This window comes from Salvelinus fontinalis, unplaced genomic scaffold (genome assembly GCF_029448725.1).
Source record: "Salvelinus fontinalis isolate EN_2023a unplaced genomic scaffold, ASM2944872v1 scaffold_0028, whole genome shotgun sequence".
In the NCBI taxonomy this organism is placed as follows: domain Eukaryota; kingdom Metazoa; phylum Chordata; class Actinopteri; order Salmoniformes; family Salmonidae; genus Salvelinus; species Salvelinus fontinalis.
This window is the reverse complement of record NW_026600237.1, coordinates 107651-127467: the sequence shown is the minus strand read 5'-3', so window position 1 is coordinate 127467 and position 19817 is coordinate 107651. Positions and strand designations below refer to the sequence as shown.

The 19817-nt window shown below is 42.8% G+C and overlaps 1 protein-coding gene across 1 annotated transcript in view; it reads left to right on the top strand.

The window, feature by feature from the left end:
• The window catches only part of LOC129842270 (alpha-actinin-2-like), a 105315-nt gene continuing 85498 nt past the window's right edge, over positions 1 to 19817 (top strand). The window contains exons 1-3 of the mRNA XM_055910750.1: positions 1 to 297; positions 17332 to 17446; positions 17724 to 17843. Coding sequence (XP_055766725.1) covers positions 1 to 297; positions 17332 to 17446; positions 17724 to 17843 — 532 coding nt within the window. The remainder of the gene's footprint in view (positions 298 to 17331; positions 17447 to 17723; positions 17844 to 19817) is intronic.

Sequence of the window (19817 nt, the reverse complement as noted above, 5' to 3'; positions counted from 1 at the left end):
ATGATGCAGAGCGCGATGATGCAGAACCAGGCCATGCAGAACCAGACGATGCAGAGCGCGATGATGCAGAGCGCGATGATGCAGAACCAGGCCATGCAGAACCAGACGATGCAGAGCCAGATGATGCAGACATCTGTAGACTATAATAATGGATACACGATGCAGACATCAGTAGACTATAATAATGGATACAGGACGCAGATGCAGGAACAGCAGAATAATGACTACACCATCCAGGAGGACGAGTGGGACAGAGACCTGCTCCTGGACCCCGCCTGGGAGAAACAGCAGAGAAAGGTTGGATACTTCATCCATCGTCTTGTCTATTCATTTCCTGTTTCCACACGTGTAAAGGTTTTACAGTAGCCTAGTCAAGTGAGGCAAGGCTGAGGAAGTAACTGAATGTCGAAACACAGCAGTAGTAGAAGGGCTGATAAACTCTACTGTTTTACCAAGTTATGAATATTTACTCAGGTGCAAAATTAATATTTAAGAAGTTGCACTTAAAAAAAAAAAACGTTTTAATTCTAGGCCTACAAAGAGAGGGCAGTGGTCTCTGGAAGTATTTAAAAAACGTTTTAATTCTAGGCCTACAAAGAGAGGGCAGTGGTCTCTGGAAGTATTTAAAAAACGTTTTAATTCTAGGCCTACAAAGAGAGGGCAGTGGTCTGTGGAAGTATTTAAAAAACGTTTTAATTCTAGGCCTACAAAGAGAGGGCAGTGGTCTGTGGAAGTATTTTAAAAACGTTTTAATTCTAGGCCTACAAAGAGAGGGCAGTGGTCTGTGGAATTATTTTAAAAATGTTTTAATTCTAGGCCTACAAAGAGAGGGCAGTGGTCTGTGTAATTATTTTAAAAACGTTTTAATTCTAGGCCTACAAAGAGAGGGCAGTGGTCTGTGGAATTATTTTAAAAATGTTTTAATTCTAGGCCTACAAAGAGAGGGCAGTGGTCTGTGGAAGTATTTCCTGACAGTCAAATGAGTCAAAACAAGAACACATCATAATGGGAAAGGTATTTTTTTTTAAACACGACAGCACTATTAAAAGGGACATAAAATACTGATTACTTTACTGAGAAAAACAACACCCAGTACGGTGTGAGAGACACTATGTGGGCAGAGCGGGCACCAGGCAGACATGGCAGCCGAGCCAACAATAACTCCCAGGCAGTCAGGCAGCATAGCGAAGACCTGTGCTTCAGCTCCAACTCTCTCGCTGCCATTCCTTTGATTCGTGTGTTTTATGACAACTGTCAACAGATGTCTGGTAACACAGAATGTAGGTGACGTCCTCTAGGCCCGAAGCGGGAACAGAATGGACGCTGTAGGCTAATTATAACTAAAGGACTAGAGGGGGTATACAGAGTTGGCTCAGACAATGTCCTTGGTCCTCGGGTTGGCACGGGAGGACAGTGTCTGTATTGATCAATACTAACCTGATAGATTATGTCGTATTGATCAATACTAACCTGATAGATTATGTCGTATTGATCAATACTAACCTGATAGATTATGTTGTATTGATCAATACTAACCTGATAGATTATGTCGTATTGATCAATACTAACCTGATAGATTATGTCGTATTGATCAATACTAACCTGATAGATTATGTCGTATTGATCAATACTAACCTGATAGATTATGTTGTATTGATCAATACTAACCTGATAGATTATGTCGTATTGATCAATACTAACCTGATAGATTATGTCGTATTGATCAATACTAACCTGATAGATTATGTCGTATTGATCAATACTAACCTGATAGATTATGTTGTATTGATTAATACTAACCTGATAGATTATGTTGTATTGATCAATACTAACCTGATAGATTATGTAGTATTGATCAATACTAACCTGATAGATTATGTCGTATTGATCAATACTAACCTGATAGATTATGTCGTATTGATCAATACTAACCTGATAGATTATGTCGTATTGATCAATACTAACCTGATAGAATATGTTCATTTACATCTACAGATTTTAATTTTTTTAACAATATAAACCAAGTTTATGTACTTACATGATCAAATGTACTTCGTCTACTCTAGAAATCATACCCAGACCAGGTAACTTTTTTTTTATTTTTTACAAAAGACAAATATTCTGTCACTGACGTGTCAAGATATCAGGGTCAACCTACTGTACCCCTCAGCCATGCATTAATGAGTCTCTCTACAGACGGGTTGCCTCTCACGGTGTATCAATGTTCCTGGTGCTGTTGCCCCGGGGCTGGAATCACTGAGACTATGCATAAATAGGCACTCTCATTCAACATGAATGGTAGGGCTTCCTTCCCTGCCTATGGTCCTGCCAGACAGAGACAACAATATAGCAGTGACCACAGGGAGCAGCTATGTTAAACCCTGGAGGAGTTTTAACCATGGGGATAGCACGTCCCCATTACCAGGTTATTGTATTTCAGGATCTGGGTTCTGACAATAGAGACTTATAGTTCTGGCAGACTATCTTTGTCCCAACAAAAGCTGTTCAAAGCAGTGTCCCAAATGACACCCTATTCTCTATAGTCCACTACTGTAGACCGGGGCTGGTCAAAAGTAGTGCACTATTATAGGGAATAGGGTGCCATTTGGGACCAAACACCAAGTGTACCTGCTAGCACAACTGTGTTAAGGATTACTGTACCTTTTATGCATAATACATCAGATGTATAACAGACACAATATGGGATTGAATATGGTGTTGTCTAGTAGTCCAATATGGTGTTGTCCAGTTGTCCAATATGGTGTTGTCCAGTGGTCCAATATGGTGTTGTCCAGTAGTCCAATATGGTGTTGTCCAGTTGTCCAATATGGTGTTGTCCAGTTGTCCAATATGGTGTTGTCCAGTTGTCCAATATGGTGTTGTCCAGTAGTCCAATATGGTGTTGTCCAGTTGTCCAATATGGTGTTGTCCAGTTGTCCAATATGGTGTTGTCCAGTTGTCCAATATGGTGTTGTCCAGTTGTCCAATATGGTGTTGTCCAGTGGTCCAATATGGTGTTGTCCAGTTGTCCAATATGGTGTTGTCCAGTTGTCCAATATGGTGTTGTCCAGTTGTCCAATATGGTGTTGTCCAGTTGTCCAATATGGTGTTGTCCAGTTGTCCAATATGGTGTTGTCCAGTTGTCCAATATGGTGTTGTCCAGTTGTCCAATATGGTGTTGACCAGTTGTCCAATATGGTGTTGTCCAGTTGTCCAATATGGTGTTGTCCAGTTGTCCAATATGGTGTTGTCCAGTGGTCCAATATGGTGTTGTCCAGTTGTCCAATATGGTGTTGTCCAGTTGTCCAATATGGTGTTGTCCAGTTGTCCAATATGGTGTTGTCCAGTTGTCCAATATGGTGTTGTCCAGTTGTCCAATATGGTGTTGTCCAGTTGTCCAATATGGTGTTGTCCAGTTGTCCAATATGGTGTTGTCCAGTTGTCCAATATGGTGTTGTCCAGTTGTCCAATATGGTGTTGTCCAGTTGTCCAATATGGTGTTGTCCAGTGGTCCAATATGGTGTTGTCCAGTTGTCCAATATGGTGTTGTCCAGTTGTCCAATATGGTGTTGTCCAGTTGTCCAATATGGTGTTGTCCAGTAGTCCAATATGGTGTTGTCCAGTTGTCCAATATGGTGTTGTCTAGTTGTCCAATATGGTGTTGTCCAGTTGTCCAATATAGTGTTGTCCAGTGGTCCAATATGGTGTTGTCCAGTTGTCCAATATGGTGTTGTCCAGTGGTCCAATATGGTGTTGTCCAGTTGTCCAATATGGTGTTGTCCAGTTGTCCAATATAGTGTTGTCCAGTAGTCCAATATGGTGTTGTCCAGTAGTCCAATATGGTGTTGTCCAGTTGTCCAATATGGTGTTGTCCAGTGGTCCAATATGGTGTTGTCCAGTAGTCCAATATGGTGTTGTCCAGTAGTCCAATATGGTGTTGTCCAGTTGTCCAATATGGTGTTGTCCAGTGGTCCAATATGGTGTTGTCCAGTAGTCCAATATGGTGTTGTCCAGTTGTCCAATATGGTGTTGTCCAGTGGTCCAATATGGTGTTGTCCAGTAGTCCAATATGGTGTTGTCCAGTAGTCCAATATGGTGTTGTCCAATATGGTGTTGTCCAGTGGTCCAATATGGTGTTGTCCAGTAGTCCAATATGGTGTTGTCCAGTTGTCCAATATGGTGTTGTCCAGTAGTCCAATATGGTGTTGTCCAGTGGTCCAATATGGTGTTGTCCAGTAGTCCAATATGGTGTTGTCCAGTAGTCCAATATGGTGTTGTCCAGTTGTCCAATATAGTGTTGTCCAGTGGTCCAATATGGTGTTGTCCAGTTGTACAATATGGTGTTGTCCAGTAGTCCAATATGGTGTTGTCCAGTAGTCCAATATGGTGTTGTCCAGTTGTCCAATATGGTGTTGTCCAGTAGTCCAATATGGTGTTGTCCAGTGGTCCAATATGGTGTTGTCTAGTAGTCCAATATGGTGTTGTCCAGTTGTCCAATATGGTGTTGTCCAGTTGTCCAATATGGTGTTGTCCAGTAGTCCAATATGGTGTTGTCCAGTAGTCCAATATGGTGTTGTCCAGTTGTCCAATATGGTGTTGTCCAGTAGTCCAATATGGTGTTGTCCAGTTGTCCAATATGGTGTTGTCCAGTGGTCCAATATGGTGTTGTCTAGTTGTCCAATATGGTGTTGTCCAGTGGTCCAATATGGTGTTGTCCAGTTGTCCAATATGGTGTTGTCCAGTTGTCCAATATGGTGTTGTCCAGTAGTCCAATATGGTGTTGTCCAGTGGTCCAATATGGTGTTGTCCAGTAGTCCAATATGGTGTTGTCCAGTTGTCCAATATGGTGTTGTCCAGTAGTCCAATATGGTGTTGTCCAGTTGTCCAATATGGTGTTGTCCAGTAGTCCAATATGGTGTTGTCCAGTAGTCCAATATGGTGTTGTCCAGTTGTCCAATATGGTGTTGTCCAGTAGTCCAATATGGTGTTGTCCAGTTGTCCAATATGGTGTTGTCCAGTGGTCCAATATGGTGTTGTCCAGTGGTCCAATATGGTGTTGTCCAGTTGTCCAATATGGTGTTGTCCAGTTGTCCAATATGGTGTTGTCCAGTTGTCCAATATGGTGTTGTCCAGTTGTCCAATATGGTGTTGTCCAGTTGTCCAATATGGTGTTGTCCAGTTGTCCAATATGGTGTTGTCCAGTTGTCCAATATGGTGTTGTCCAATATGGTGTTGTCCAGTAGTCCAATATGGTGTTGTCCAATATGGTGTTGTCCAGTTGTCCAATATGGTGTTGTCCAATATGGTGTTGTCCAGTTGTCCAATATGGTGTTGTCCAGTTGTCCAATATGGTGTTGTCCAGTAGTCCAATATGGTGTTGTCCAATATGGTGTTGTCCAGTTGTCCAATATGGTGTTGTCCAGTTGTCCAATATGGTGTTGTCTAGTAGTCCAATATGGTGTTGTCCAGTTGTCCAATATGGTGTTGTCCAATATGGTGTTGTCCAGTTGTCCAATATGGTGTTGTCTAGTAGTCCAATATGGTGTTGTCCAGTAGTCCAATATGGTGTTGTCCAATATGGTGTTGTCCAGTTGTCCAATATGGTGTTGTCCAGTTGTCCAATATGGTGTTGTCCAGTAGTCCAATATGGTGTTGTCCAGTATTCCAATATGGTGTTGTCCAGTTGTCCAATATGGTGTTGTCCAATATGGTGTTGTCCAGTTGTCCAATATGGTGTTGTCCAGTTGTCCAATATGGTGTTGTCTAGTAGTCCAATATGGTGTTGTCCAGTAGTCCAATATGGTGTTGTCCAGTAGTCCAATATGGTGTTGTCCAGTAGTCCAATATGGTGTTGTCCAGTAGTCCAATATGGTGTTGTCCAATATGGTGTTGTCCAGTTGTCCAATATGGTGTTGTCCAGTAGTCCAATATGGTGTTGTCCAATATGGTGTTGTCCAGTGGTCCAATATGGTGTTGTCCAGTAGTCCAATATGGTGTTGTCCAATATGGTGTTGTCCAGTATGGTGTTGTCCAGTTGTCCAATATGGTGTTGTCCAGTTGTCCAATATGGTGTTGTCCAGTAGTCCAATATGGTGTTGTCCAATATGGTGTTGTCCAGTTGTCCAATATGGTGTTGTCCAGTTGTCCAATATGGTGTTGTCTAGTAGTCCAATATGGTGTTGTCCAATATGGTGTTGTCCAGTTGTCCAATATGGTGTTGTCCAGTAGTCCAATATGGTGTTGTCCAGTTGTCCAATATGGTGTTGTCCAGTTGTCCAATATGGTGTTGTCCAGTTGTCCAATATGGTGTTGTCTAGTAGTCCAATATGGTGTTGTCCAGTAGTCCAATATGGTGTTGTCCAGTAGTCCAATATGGTGTTGTCCAGTAGTCCAATATGGTGTTGTCCAGTAGTCCAATATGGTGTTGTCCAATATGGTGTTGTCCAGTTGTCCAATATGGTGTTGTCCAGTAGTCCAATATGGTGTTGTCCAATATGGTGTTGTCCAGTGGTCCAATATGGTGTTGTCCAATATGGTGTTGTCCAGTAGTCCAATATGGTGTTGTCCAGTGGTCCAATATGGTGTTGTCCAGTAGTCCAATATGGTGTTGTCCAGTTGTCCAATATGGTGTTGTCCAGTTGTCCAATATGGTGTTGTCCAGTTGTCCAATATGGTGTTGTCCAGTAGTCCAATATGGTGTTGTCCAGTTGTCCAATATGGTGTTGTCCAGTTGTCCAATATGGTGTTGTCCAGTTGTCCAATATGGTGTTGTCCAGTTTTCCAATATGGTGTTGTCCAGTTTTCCAATATGGTGTTGTCCAGTTGTCCAATATGGTGTTGTCCAGTTGGACCTTTGAAACGCACCAGGCTGTGACAGACAGTGAGATGGAGACAGTATATTTAATAAGGAGCTATTCTAAACTTGAGCAGACTCCACAGCCAGGGCACACGGACTCCCTCTCAGGTCTGAACTGCTTCCTGTTTTACAGCGTTGAGTCCCTTTACGGACGCATCGGAAACTCCATCTCAGATCTCATCACTCAGGTTCCCACAGGAGGCAAGAAGGGGAAGTTTATGGAGTCGTTTGAGATGCGGTTTAGTACCTGGAGAGGTCATATAGAGGTCGTATTCCTCCCAACCATCATTCTGGACTATATCATTTTTTACAAACATGAAAACATTTGTTATTACGTTTATTTTATGATTCCTGTTTAGTTGACAGTTCTGCCATGGTGTCACTACCCCCTTTCAGAAAGCCATGCAATGCCCCCATAGCGACGTAGTCCTATTGAACCTACAGGGGGCGCTATAGTTCTACCATTGACTCATATGACTTGACTGTACGGTATATTGGGGGCTGACATATGGAATTGTTTTAAGAAGGTCCTCCCTCCTACTAATCTGACATGGACTTTTTTAAGATGGTCCTCCCTCCTACTAATCTGACATATGGAATTGTTTTAAGATGGTCCTCCCTCCTACTAATCTGACATATGGAATTGTTTTATGGTGCTCCCCCATCCTACTAATCTGACATATGGAATTGTTTTAAGAGGGTATCATTTAGATGTATGATTTGGAATTTTAGGTCCTCTGTAGGTATCCCAAAAAATACAAATAAAATATTTGAATTTGGCCTTTACTACTATAGCCCATAGAAACACATTAATAAATATCAAAACGGACAGTAAAAAAATAAATAATAAGAAATAAGGTTTTGAGGCCATCGTAGTGCTGGCTGTGCCACTAAAGATCCTGGTTCGAGTCCAGGCTCTGTCGCAGCCAGCCGCGACCGGCAGACCAATGGGGCGGAGCACAACTGGCCCAGCGTCGTCCGGGTTAGGGGAGGGTTTGGTCGGCAGGGATGTTCTTTTCCCATCGCGCACTCCTGTGGAAGGCCGGGCGCAGTGCACCCTGACACGGTCACCAGGTGCACGGTGTTTCCTCCTCTGACACTTTGGTGCCTCCGGGTTAAGTGGGCATTGTGTCAAGAAGCAGTGCGGCTTGGCTGGGTCGTGTTTCGGAGGACACGCGGCTCTCGACCTTCGCCTCTCCCCGAGTCCGTACGGGAGTTGCAGCGATGAGACAAGACTGTAACTACCAATTGGATACCACGAAATTGGGGAGAAAAAAAGGGGTATAAAATAATAATAAAAGTAATAATAAATAAATAAGGTTTTGAAGTGTCTGTCCTATATCTAGGAGATATAAGAAAACTCATTTTTTTTCAGGTCCATCAATATTTGGACATTGACCAAGTTGTTATTATTTTAGCTGTCGACCACAGCATTTATGGAGTTGAAATTAAATAATGAATATGAGCAGCTTTAATTTGAGTGTATTTACATCCAAATCGGGTGAACGGTGTAGGAATTACCACACTTTTTATATGTGATCCCCCCTTTTTAAATAACCAAAAGTAATTGGACAATTGGCTCCTCAGCTGTTCCATGGCCAGCTGTGTGTTATTCCCTCATTAGTTCATTTACAAGTAAACAGATTAAATGTCTAGAGTTGATTTCAAGTGTGGTATTTGCATTTGGAATCTGTTGCTGTTAACCCTCAATATGAAGTCCAAAGAGCTGTCACTGCCAGTGAAGCAAGCCATTACTGGGCTGAAAAATCAAAAACAAACCCATCAGAGTTGGCAAAAACACGAGGTGTGGCCAAATCAACTATTTGGTACATTCTGAAACAGAAAGAAGACACTGGTGAGCTCAGGAACACCAAAAGGCCCAGAAGACCAACGGAAAACAACTGTGGTGAATGACTGAAGAATTCTTTCCCTGGTGAAGAAAAAACCTCTTTCACAACAGTTGGCCAGATCAAGAACACCGTCCAGGAGGTTGGCGTATCTGTGTCAAAGTCAACAATCAAGAGAAGACTTCACCAGAGTAAATACAGAGACGGTTTACCACAAGATGTAAACCATTGGTAAGCCTCATAAACAGGAAGACCAGATTAGAGTTTGCCATAAAAACATGTTAAAATATTTTGCCTGTACAGTTCTGGAACATCCGATGGACCGATGAGACAAAGATCAACTTGTACCAGAATGATGGGAAGAGAAGAAGAAGAAGAAGGGAAGTAGCATACCACCTCATCTGTGAAGCATGGAGGAGGAGGTGTTATGGCGTGGGCATGTATGGATGCCTACGGAACTGGTTCCCTTGTATTTATTGATGATGTGACTGCTGATAAAAAAGCAGCAGGATGAATTCTGAAGTGTTTAGGGTGTAATATTATTATCTGCTCAGATTCAGCCAAATGCTTCAACACTCATTGGACGACGGTTCACAGTGCAGATGGACAACGACCCCGAAGCAACCCAATACTTGTTGAAGGCAAAGAAGTGGAATGTTTTCGCAACGGACCAATCACCTGACCAGAATCCAATTGAGCATGCATTTCATTTGCTGAAGGCAAAACTGAAGGCAAAACGCCCCAAGAACAAGCAGGAAGTGAAGACAGCTGCAGTAAAGCCCTGGCAGAACAAAACGCCCCAAGAACAAGCAGGAAGTGAAGACAGCTGCAGTAAAGGCCTGGCAGAGCATCACCAGGGAAGAAACCCAGCATCTGGTGATGTCTATGGGTTCCAGACTTCAGGAAGTCATTGACTGCAAAGGATTTGCAACCAACTATTAAAACTCTTCATTTAATTTATGATTACTTTTGAGCCCCTAAAATTGGGTGGCTGCAGTATGTAAAAATGGTTGTAATTTCTACACAGTTCATACAATAATTTGGACAATATGTATATGTATGAACTTTCCAATTTGTAAGTCGCTCTGGATAAGAGCGTCTGCTAAATGACTTAAATGTAAATGTAAATGGACAAAACAATTAAATTAATGATGAAAGTCGACACTTAAGGCACATCTTGATTGTTTCGTTTCAAATCCATTGTGGCGGCATACAGAGACAAAATTATGCACATTGTGTCACTGTCCAAATACTTATGAACCTGACTGTATTAATCAAATCAAATCAAAATCAAATTTATTTATATAGCCCTTCGTACATCAGCTGATATCTCAAAGTGCTGTACAGAAACCCAGCCTAAAACCCCCAAACAGCAAGCAATGCAGGTGTAGAAGCACGGTGGCTAGGAAAAACTCCCTAGAAAGGCCAGAACCTAGGAAGAAACCTAGAGAGGAACCAACCAGAGAGGAGTGGCCAGTCCTCTTCTGGCTATTAACCCTTTTCTTGTTGGTACAGAACTACCTCCATACTTACATTAATGTTTTAAACATTCAGACGCGTTCATGAGAGTCTCCCCTTTCCATAGAGGGGTCACATTAGTTTGTAGCCCAAACGGTTCGGACTCTACAGACGTTTTTGTGAGAAGACCGATATCCGGGACGTTTCCTGGTCTGACAAACACCGCTGTAGCTCAGCCACCTTCCACCACAGACGAGGAAGGCCGACATAGGCAGATACCCGGGATTGAGACGCAGCCCATGCAAAAAAAAAAGAGATCTCTACTTTAAACTGATGGATTTTGACGGAGATTGTCACGGATCAATCCGGACCTTTCATTACGCACACCTGTCCTCTAGTCCCACGGATTAGTGCTTGTATAAGTGTGCTCTGTGGTTTCCATTGGGCTGTCCATTATTGTTACAATGTCCGTTGGTGCGTGTGAGTACCTGTGCTGTGTGTTTTGGGCTTTCGTGCCCTTGTGGATTTTACAGATGATTACGGGTCTCGTCCCGTGTGTTAATCATCGTGCGTTTGTGTTATTTATTCCAGGTATTCCTCGCTCTTTTGTTTTGGGTTTCTACCCTGTGTTTTTGTTGCGTGTTTGTTTGGTCTTCGTCCCCCAGTGCCTTTACACGGCACGCCGTAATTTGGACTGAATAAAAACCCTATTACGCATTCCTGCGCCTGTCTCCCGATCCTTCATACCAACGTGACAGGAATTTTCAAAAAAAAAAATATTAGATTGATGCACTTAATTAAACTATTCCAGTACTGAGTAGGTATTTACTGTTGCTAGTTTCCCTTGTACTAGGAAACATATGGGAGGCAGGTAGCCTAGTGGTTAGAGCAAGGTTGCTGGATCGAATCCCTGAGCTGACAAGGTAAAAATCTGTCATTCTGCCAATGAACAAGGTAGTTAACCCACTGTTCCTTGGCCGTCATTGTAAATAATAATTTGTTCTTAACTGACTTGCCTCGTTAAATAAAGGTGTAACATATGGTTTTATAAAGCTCATAGTCTATTATGACAGCTGGTACGGCATCCTACTGTAAAGGCTCTGACCATCAGTAAACAAACCCTTTTTACAGGGTTGTCAGTACAGCGTTCTCCTTCACAACCGTGTGCTCTGTACCGTCTGTTTTTTTCCAGCTAGGTCAATAGATTTATAATCTAAACAACCACACACACAAGAGTACAAAACCTTTGTTCCTTCAATGACAACTGGGACAACTTCAGTCACACTCATAAATTACAGCCAGCGCTGAAATCCAACCACCTTGTGAAATACACTGTGCTGCGGACACAGGCAGGGAGAGAGACATGTCAGGAGGGAGAACAGACCTTGTCAATCCTGGCCCAGTCTGACAGGGAGAGAGACATGCCAGGAGGGAGAACAGACCAATCCTGGCCCAGTCTGACAGGGAGAGAGACATGCCAGGAGGGAGAACAGACCAATCCTGGCCCAGTCTGACAGGGAGAGAGACATGTCAGGAGGGAGAACAGACCAATCCTGGCCCAGTCTGACAGGGAGAGAGACATGCCAGGAGGGAGAACAGACCAATCCTGGCCCAGTCTGACAGGGAGAGAGACATGCCAGGAGGGAGAACAGACCAATCCTGGCCCAGTCTGACAGGGAGAGAGACATGCCAGGAGGGAGAACAGACCAATCCTGGCCCAGTCTGACAGGGAGAGAGACATGCCAGGAGGGAGAACAGACCAATCCTGGCCCAGTCTGACAGGGAGAGAGACATGCCAGGAGGGAGAACAGACCAATCCTGGCCCAGTCTGACAGGGAGAGAGACATGCCAGGAGGGAGAACAGACCAATCCTGGCCCAGTAGGACAGGGAGAGAGACATGCCAGGAGGGAGAACAGACCAATCCTGGCCCAGTAGGACAGGGAGAGAGACATGCCAGGAGGGAGAACAGACCAATCCTGGCCCAGTCTGACAGGGAGAGAGACATGCCAGGAGGGAGAACAGACCAATCCTGGCCCAGTCTGACAGGGAGAGAGACATGCCAGGAGGGAGAACAGACCAATCCTGGCCCAGTCTGACAGGGAGAGAGACATGCCAGGAGGGAGAACAGACCAATCCTGGCCCAGTAGGACAGGGAGAGAGACATGCCAGGAGGGAGAACAGACCTTGTCAATCCTGGCCCAGTCTGACAGGGAGAGAGACATGCCAGGAGGGAGAACAGACCAATCCTGGCCCAGTCTGACAGGGAGAGAGACATGCCAGGAGGGAGAACAGACCAATCCTGGCCCAGTAGGACAGGGAGAGAGACATGCCAGGAGGGAGAACAGACCAATCCTGGCCCAGTCTGACAGGGAGAGAGACATGCCAGGAGGGAGAACAGACCAATCCTGGCCCAGTCTGACAGGGAGAGAGACATGCCAGGAGGGAGAACAGACCAATCCTGGCCCAGTAGGACAGGGAGAGAGACATGCCAGGAGGGAGAACAGACCAATCCTGGCCCAGTAGGACAGGGAGAGAGACATGCCAGGAGGGAGAACAGACCAATCCTGGCCCAGTCTGACAGGGAGAGAGACATGCCAGGAGGGAGAACAGACCAATCCTGGCCCAGTCTGACAGGGAGAGAGACATGCCAGGAGGGAGAACAGACCAATCCTGGCCCAGTCTGACAGGGAGAGAGACATGCCAGGAGGGAGAACAGACCAATCCTGGCCCAGTCTGACAGGGAGAGAGACATGCCAGGAGGGAGAACAGACCAATCCTGGCCCAGTCTGACAGGGAGAGAGACATGCCAGGAGGGAGAACAGACCAACCCTGGCCCAGTAGGACAGGGAGAGAGACATGCCAGGAGGGAGAACAGACCAATCCTGGCCCAGTCTGACAGGGAGAGAGACATGCCAGGAGGGAGAACAGACCAATCCTGGCCCAGTCTGACAGGGAGAGAGACATGCCAGGAGGGAGAACAGACCAATCCTGGCCCAGTAGGACAGAGGGTTACAGGAATGGACTGTAGTTTCAGGGTTTCAGGAGGGTCTAAAAGCAGACTCACTCTGCTCTCTACCCTCTGTTATAACTACAGGTTATAACACTGCTCTCTCTACCCTCTATAACTACAGGTTATAACACTGCTCTCTCTACCCTCTGTTATAACTACAGGTTATAACACTGCTCTCTCTACCCTCTATAACTACAGGTTATAACACTGCTCTCTCTACCCTCTGTTATAACTACAGGTTATAACACTGTTCTCTCTACCCTCTATAACTACAGGTTATAACACTGCTCTCTCTACCCTCTGTTATAACTACAGGTTATAACACTGCTCTCTCTACCCTCTATAACTACAGGTTATAACACTGCTCTCTCTACCCTCTGTTATAACTACAGGTTATAACACTGCTCTCTCTCCCCTCTGTTATAACTACAGGTTATAACACTGCTCTCTCTCCCCTCTGTTATAACTACAGGTTATAACACTGCTCTCTCTACCCTCTGTTATAACTACAGGTTATAACACTGCTCTCTCTCCCCTCTGTTATAACTACAGGTTATAACAGGAAAACTCTGCTCTCTCTCCCCTCTGTTATAACTATAGGTTATAACACTGCTCTCTCTACCCTCTGTTATAACTACAGGTTATAACACTGCTCTCTCTACCCTCTGTTATAACTATAGGGCATAACACTGCTCTCTCTACCCTCTGTTATAACTACAGGTTATAACACTGCTCTCTCTACCCTCTGTTATAACTACAGGTTATAACACTGCTCTCTCTACCCTCTGTTATAACTACAGGTTATAACAGGAAAACACTGCTCTCTCTACCCTCTGTTATAACTACAGGTTATAACACTGCTCTCTCTACCCTCTGTTATAACTACAGGTTATAACACTGCTCTCTCTACCCTCTGTTATAACTACAGGTTATAACACTGCTCTCTCTCCCCTCTGTTATAACTACAGGTTATAACACTGCTCTCTCTCCCCTCTGTTATAACTACAGGTTGTAACACTGCTCTCTCTACCCTCTGTTATAACTACAGGTTATAACAGGAAAACACTACTCTCTCTCCCCTCTCTATGACTACAGGTTATAACAGGAAAACACTGCTCTCTCTCCCCTCTGTTATAACTACAGGTTATAACAGGAAAACACTGCTCTCTCTCCCCTCTGTTATAACTACAGGTTATAACAGGAAAACACTGCTCTCTCTACCCTCTATAACTACAGGTTATAACAGGAAAACACTGCTCTCTCTACCCTCTATAACTACAGGTTATAACAGGAAAACACTGCTCTCTCTACCCTCTATAACTACAGGTTATAACAGGAAAACACTGCTCTCTCTACCCTCTGTTATAACTACAGGTTATAACAGGAAAACACTGCTCTCTCTCCCCTCTATAACTACAGGTTATAACAGGAAGACACTGCTCTCTCTACCCTCTATAACTACAGGTTATAACAGGAAAACACTGCTCTCTCTACCCTCTATAACTACAGGTTATAACAGGAAGACACTGCTCTCTCTACCCTCTATAACTACAGGTTATAACAGGAAGACACTGCTCTCTCTACCCTCTATAACTACAGGTTATAACAGGAAAACACTGCTCTCTCTACCCTCTATAACTACAGTTTATAACAGGAAAACACTGCTCTCTCTACCCTCTATAACTACAGGTTATAACAGGAAAACACTGCTCTCTCTACCCTCTGTTATAACTACAGGTTATAACAGGAAAACACTGCTCTCTCTACCCTCTATAACTACAGGTTATAACAGGAAAACACTGCTCTCTCTACCCTCTGTTATAACTACAGGTTATAACAGGAAAACACTGCTCTCTCTACCCTCTATAACTACAGGTTATAACAGGAAAACACTGCTCTCTCTACCCTCTATAACTACAGTTTATAACAGGAAAACACTGCTCTCTCTACCCTCTATAACTACAGGTTATAACAGGAAAACACTGCTCTCTCTACCCTCTGTTATAACTACAGGTTATAACAGGAAAACACTGCTCTCTCTACCCTCTGTTATAACTACAGGTTATAACAGGAAAACACTGCTCTCTCTACCCTCTGTTATAACTACAGGTTATAACAGGAAAACACTGCTCTCTCTACCCTCTATAACTACAGGTTATAACAGGAAAACACTGCTCTCTCTACCCTCTCTATAACTACAGGTTATAACAGGAAAACACTGCTCTCTCTACCCTCTGTTATAACTACAGGTTATAACAGGAAAACACTGCTCTCTCTACCCTCTATAACTACAGGTTATAACAGGAAAACACTGCTCTCTCTACCCTCTGTTATAACTACAGGTTATAACAGGAAAACACTGCTCTCTCTACCCTCTATAACTACAGGTTATAACAGGAAAACACTGCTCTCTCTACCCTCTGTTATAACTACAGGTTATAACAGGAAAACACTGCTCTCTCTACCCTCTATAACTACAGGTTATAACAGGAAAACACTGCTCTCTCTACCCTCTGTTATAACTACAGGTTATAACAGGAAAACACTGCTCTCTCTACCCTCTATAACTACAGGTTATAACAGGAAAACACTGCTCTCTCTACCCTCTATAACTACAGGTTATAACAGGAAGACACTGCTCTCTCTACCCTCTATAACTACAGGTTATAACAGGAAAACACTGCTCTCTCTGCCCTCTATAACTACAGGTTATAACAGGAAAACACTGCTCTCTCTACCCTCTATAACTACAGGTTATAACAGGAAAACACTGCTGTCTCTACCCTCTATAACTACAGGTTATAACAGGAAAACACTGCTCTCTCTACCCTCTATAACTACAGGTTATAACAGGAAAACACTGCTCTCTCTACCCTCTATAACTACAGGTTATAACAGGAAGACACTGCTCTCTCTACCCTCTGTTATAACTACAGGTTATAACAGGAAAACACTGCTCTCTCTACCCTCTGTTATAACTACAGGTTATAACAGGAAAACACTGCTCTCTCTACCCTCTATAACTACAGGTTATAACAGGAAAACACTGCTCTCTCTACCCTCTGTTATAACTACAGGTTATAACAGGAAGACACTGCTCTCTCTACCCTCTATAACTACAGGTTATAACAGGAAAACACTGCTCTCTCTACCCTCTGTTATAACTACAGGTTATAACAGGAAGACACTGCTCTCTCTCCCCTCTGTTATAACTACAGGTTATAACAGGAAAACACTGCTCTCTCTACCCTCTGTTATAACTACAGGTTATAACAGGAAAACACTGCTCTCTCTACCCTCTATAACTACAGGTTATAACAGGAAGACACTGCTCTCTCTACCCTCTATAACTACAGGTTATAACAGGAAGACACTGCTCTCTCTACCCTCTATAACTACAGGTTATAACAGGAAAACACTGCTCTCTCTACCCTCTATAACTACAGGTTATAACAGGAAAACACTGCTCTCTCTACCCTCTGTTATAACTACAGGTTATAACAGGAAAACACTGCTCTCTCTACCCTCTATAACTACAGGTTATAACAGGAAAACACTGCTCTCTCTACCCTCTATAACTACAGGTTATAACAGGAAAACACTGCTCTCTCTACCCTCTATAACTACAGGTTATAACAGGAAGACACTGCTCTCTCTCCCCTCTGTTATAACTACAGGTTATAACAGGAAAACACTGCTCTCTCTACCCTCTATAACTACAGGTTATAACAGGAAAACACTGCTCTCTCTACCCTCTATAACTACAGGTTATAACTACAGGTTATAACAGGAAAACACTGCTCTCTCTACCCTCTCTATAACTACAGGTTATAACTACAGGTTATAACAGGAAAACACTGCTCTCTCTACCCTCTGTTATAACTACAGGTTATAGAGCTCAAAGCCATCACTCCATGCCATGTCCGTTGTCTGGTAAATTATACCCTAATAACGCTCTCTGACCACCGATTCATGGGTCTGAATGAATGGCCAGCTGTCTGTGCAACCAAGGCCCTTCCCAGTGTACTGTACACGGTAAAGTGTTGACATAGATCGCTTTGATTACAGAGAAAACTCCAAGAAACATGAAAGAGTCGGGCACCGGCCTAACCAGTATTGATTGGACTCGTTGTTTAGCCCGTCCATCTGTTGTGCTCAGACCTTTACAGCTTGGTGCAACTCTCACCTGAGAAAGGCCGGGACCGGGATCGAAAACATTGAGGAGGACTTCAGGAACGGACTGAAACTCATGCTGCTGCTGGAAGTCATTTCTGGTACATCTCACACCGTGTGTGTGTGTGTGTGTGTGTGTGTGTGTGTGTGTGTGTGTTTGTGTGTGTGTGTGTGTGTGTGTGTGCGTGCGTGCGAGCGTTCGTGCGTGTGTGTGTGTACGTGTGTGTGTGTGTGTGCAGATCTGTGTGTACGTGCCTGTGTGTGTGTGTGTGTGTGTGTGTGTGTGTGTGTGTGTGTGTGGCTATTAGTACCCACTGATAGCTAATCTGAAAGGTGTGTCCGATACGTCAATACAGCCACAGGTCTCCTCTTCCTCAGGTGAAAGACTTCCCAAACCAGACAGAGGGAAAATGCGCTTCCACAAGATTGCCAACGTCAACAAAGCTCTGGAGTACATCACCAGCAAAGGAGTCAAGCTGGTCTCCATTGGAGCTGAAGGTATATTATAGTTCTTTTTCACCACAGCTGAAGGTATATTATAGTTCTATTTCACCACAGCTGAAGGTATATTATAGTTCTATTTCACCACAGCTGAAGGTGTATTATAGTTCTATTACACCACAGCTGAAGGTGTATTATAGTTCTATTTCACCACAGCTGAAGGTATATTATAGTTCTATTACACCACAGCTGAAGGTGTATTATAGTTCTATTTCACCACAGCTGAAGGTATATTATAGTTCTATTTCACCACAGCTGAAGGTGTATTATAGTTCTATTTCACCACAGCTGAAGGTATATTATAGTTCTATTTCACCACAGCTGAAGGTATATTATAGTTCTATTACACCACAGCTGAAGGTGTATTATAGTTGTATTTCACCACAGCTGAAGGTATATTATAGATCTATTTCACCACAGCTGAAGGTATATTATAGATCTATTTCACCACAGCTGAAGGTATATTATAGTTATATTTCACCACAGCTGAAGGTATATTATAGTTCTATTTCACCACAGCTGAAGGTATATTATAGTTCTATTTCACCACAGCTGAAGGTATATTATAGTTCTATTACACCACAGCTGCAGGTATATTATAGTTCTATTCCACCACAGCTGAAGGTATATTATAGTTCTATTTCACCACAGCTGAAGGTATATTATAGTTCTATTTCACCACAGCTGAAGGTATATTATAGTTCTATTTCACCACAGCTGAAGGTATATTATAGTTCTATTTCACCACAGCTGAAGGTATATTATAGTTCTATTTCACCACAGCTGAAGGTATATTATAGTTCTATTACACCACAGCTGAAGGTATATTATAGTTCTATTTCACCACAGCTGAAGGTATATTATAGTTCTATTTCACAACAGCTGAAGGTATATTATAGTTCTATTTCACCACAGCTGAAGGTATATTATAGTTCTATTTCACCACAGCTGAAGGTATATTATAGTTCTATTTCACCACAGCTGAAGGTATATTATAGTTCTTTTTCACCACAGCTGAAGGTATATTATAGTTCTATTTCACCACAGCTGAAGGTATATTATAGTTCTATTTCACCACAGCTGAAGGTATATTATAGTTCTTTTTCACCACAGCTGAAGGTATATTATAGTTCTATTTCACCACAGCTGAAGGTATATTATAGTTCTATTTCACCACAGCTGAAGGTATATTATAGTTCTTTTTCACCACAGCTGAAGGTATATTATAGTTCTATTTCACCACAGCTGAAGGTATATTATAGTTCTATTTCACCACAGCTGAAGGTATATTATAGTTATTTTTCACCACAGCTGAAGGTATATTATAGTTCTTTTTCACCACAGCTGAAGGTATATTATAGTTCTATTTCACCACAGCTGAAGGTATATTATAGTTCTATTCCACCACAGCTGAAGGTATATTATAGTTCTATTTCACCACAGCTGAAGGTATATTATAGTTCTATTACACCACAGCTGAAGGTATATTATAGTTCTATTTCACCACAGCTGAAGGTATATTATAGTTCTATTACACCACAGCTGAAGGTATATTATAGTTCTATTACACCACAGCTGAAGGTATATTATAGTTCTATTACACCACAGCTGAAGGTATATTATAGTTCTATTTCACCACAGCTGAAGGTATATTATAGTTCTATTTCACCACAGCTGAAGGTATATTAAAGTTCTATTTCACCACAGCTGAAGGTATATTATAGTTCTATTTCACCACAGCTGAAGGTATATTATAGTTCTATTTCACCACAGCTGAAGGTATATTATAGTTCTATTTCACCACAGCTGAAGGTATATTATAGTTCTATTTCACCACAGCTGAAGGTATATTATAGTTCTATTCCACCACAGCTGAAGGTATATTATAGTTCTATTTCACCACAGCTGAAGGTATATTATAGTTCTATTTCACCACAGCTGAAGGTATATTATAGTTCTATTTCACCACAG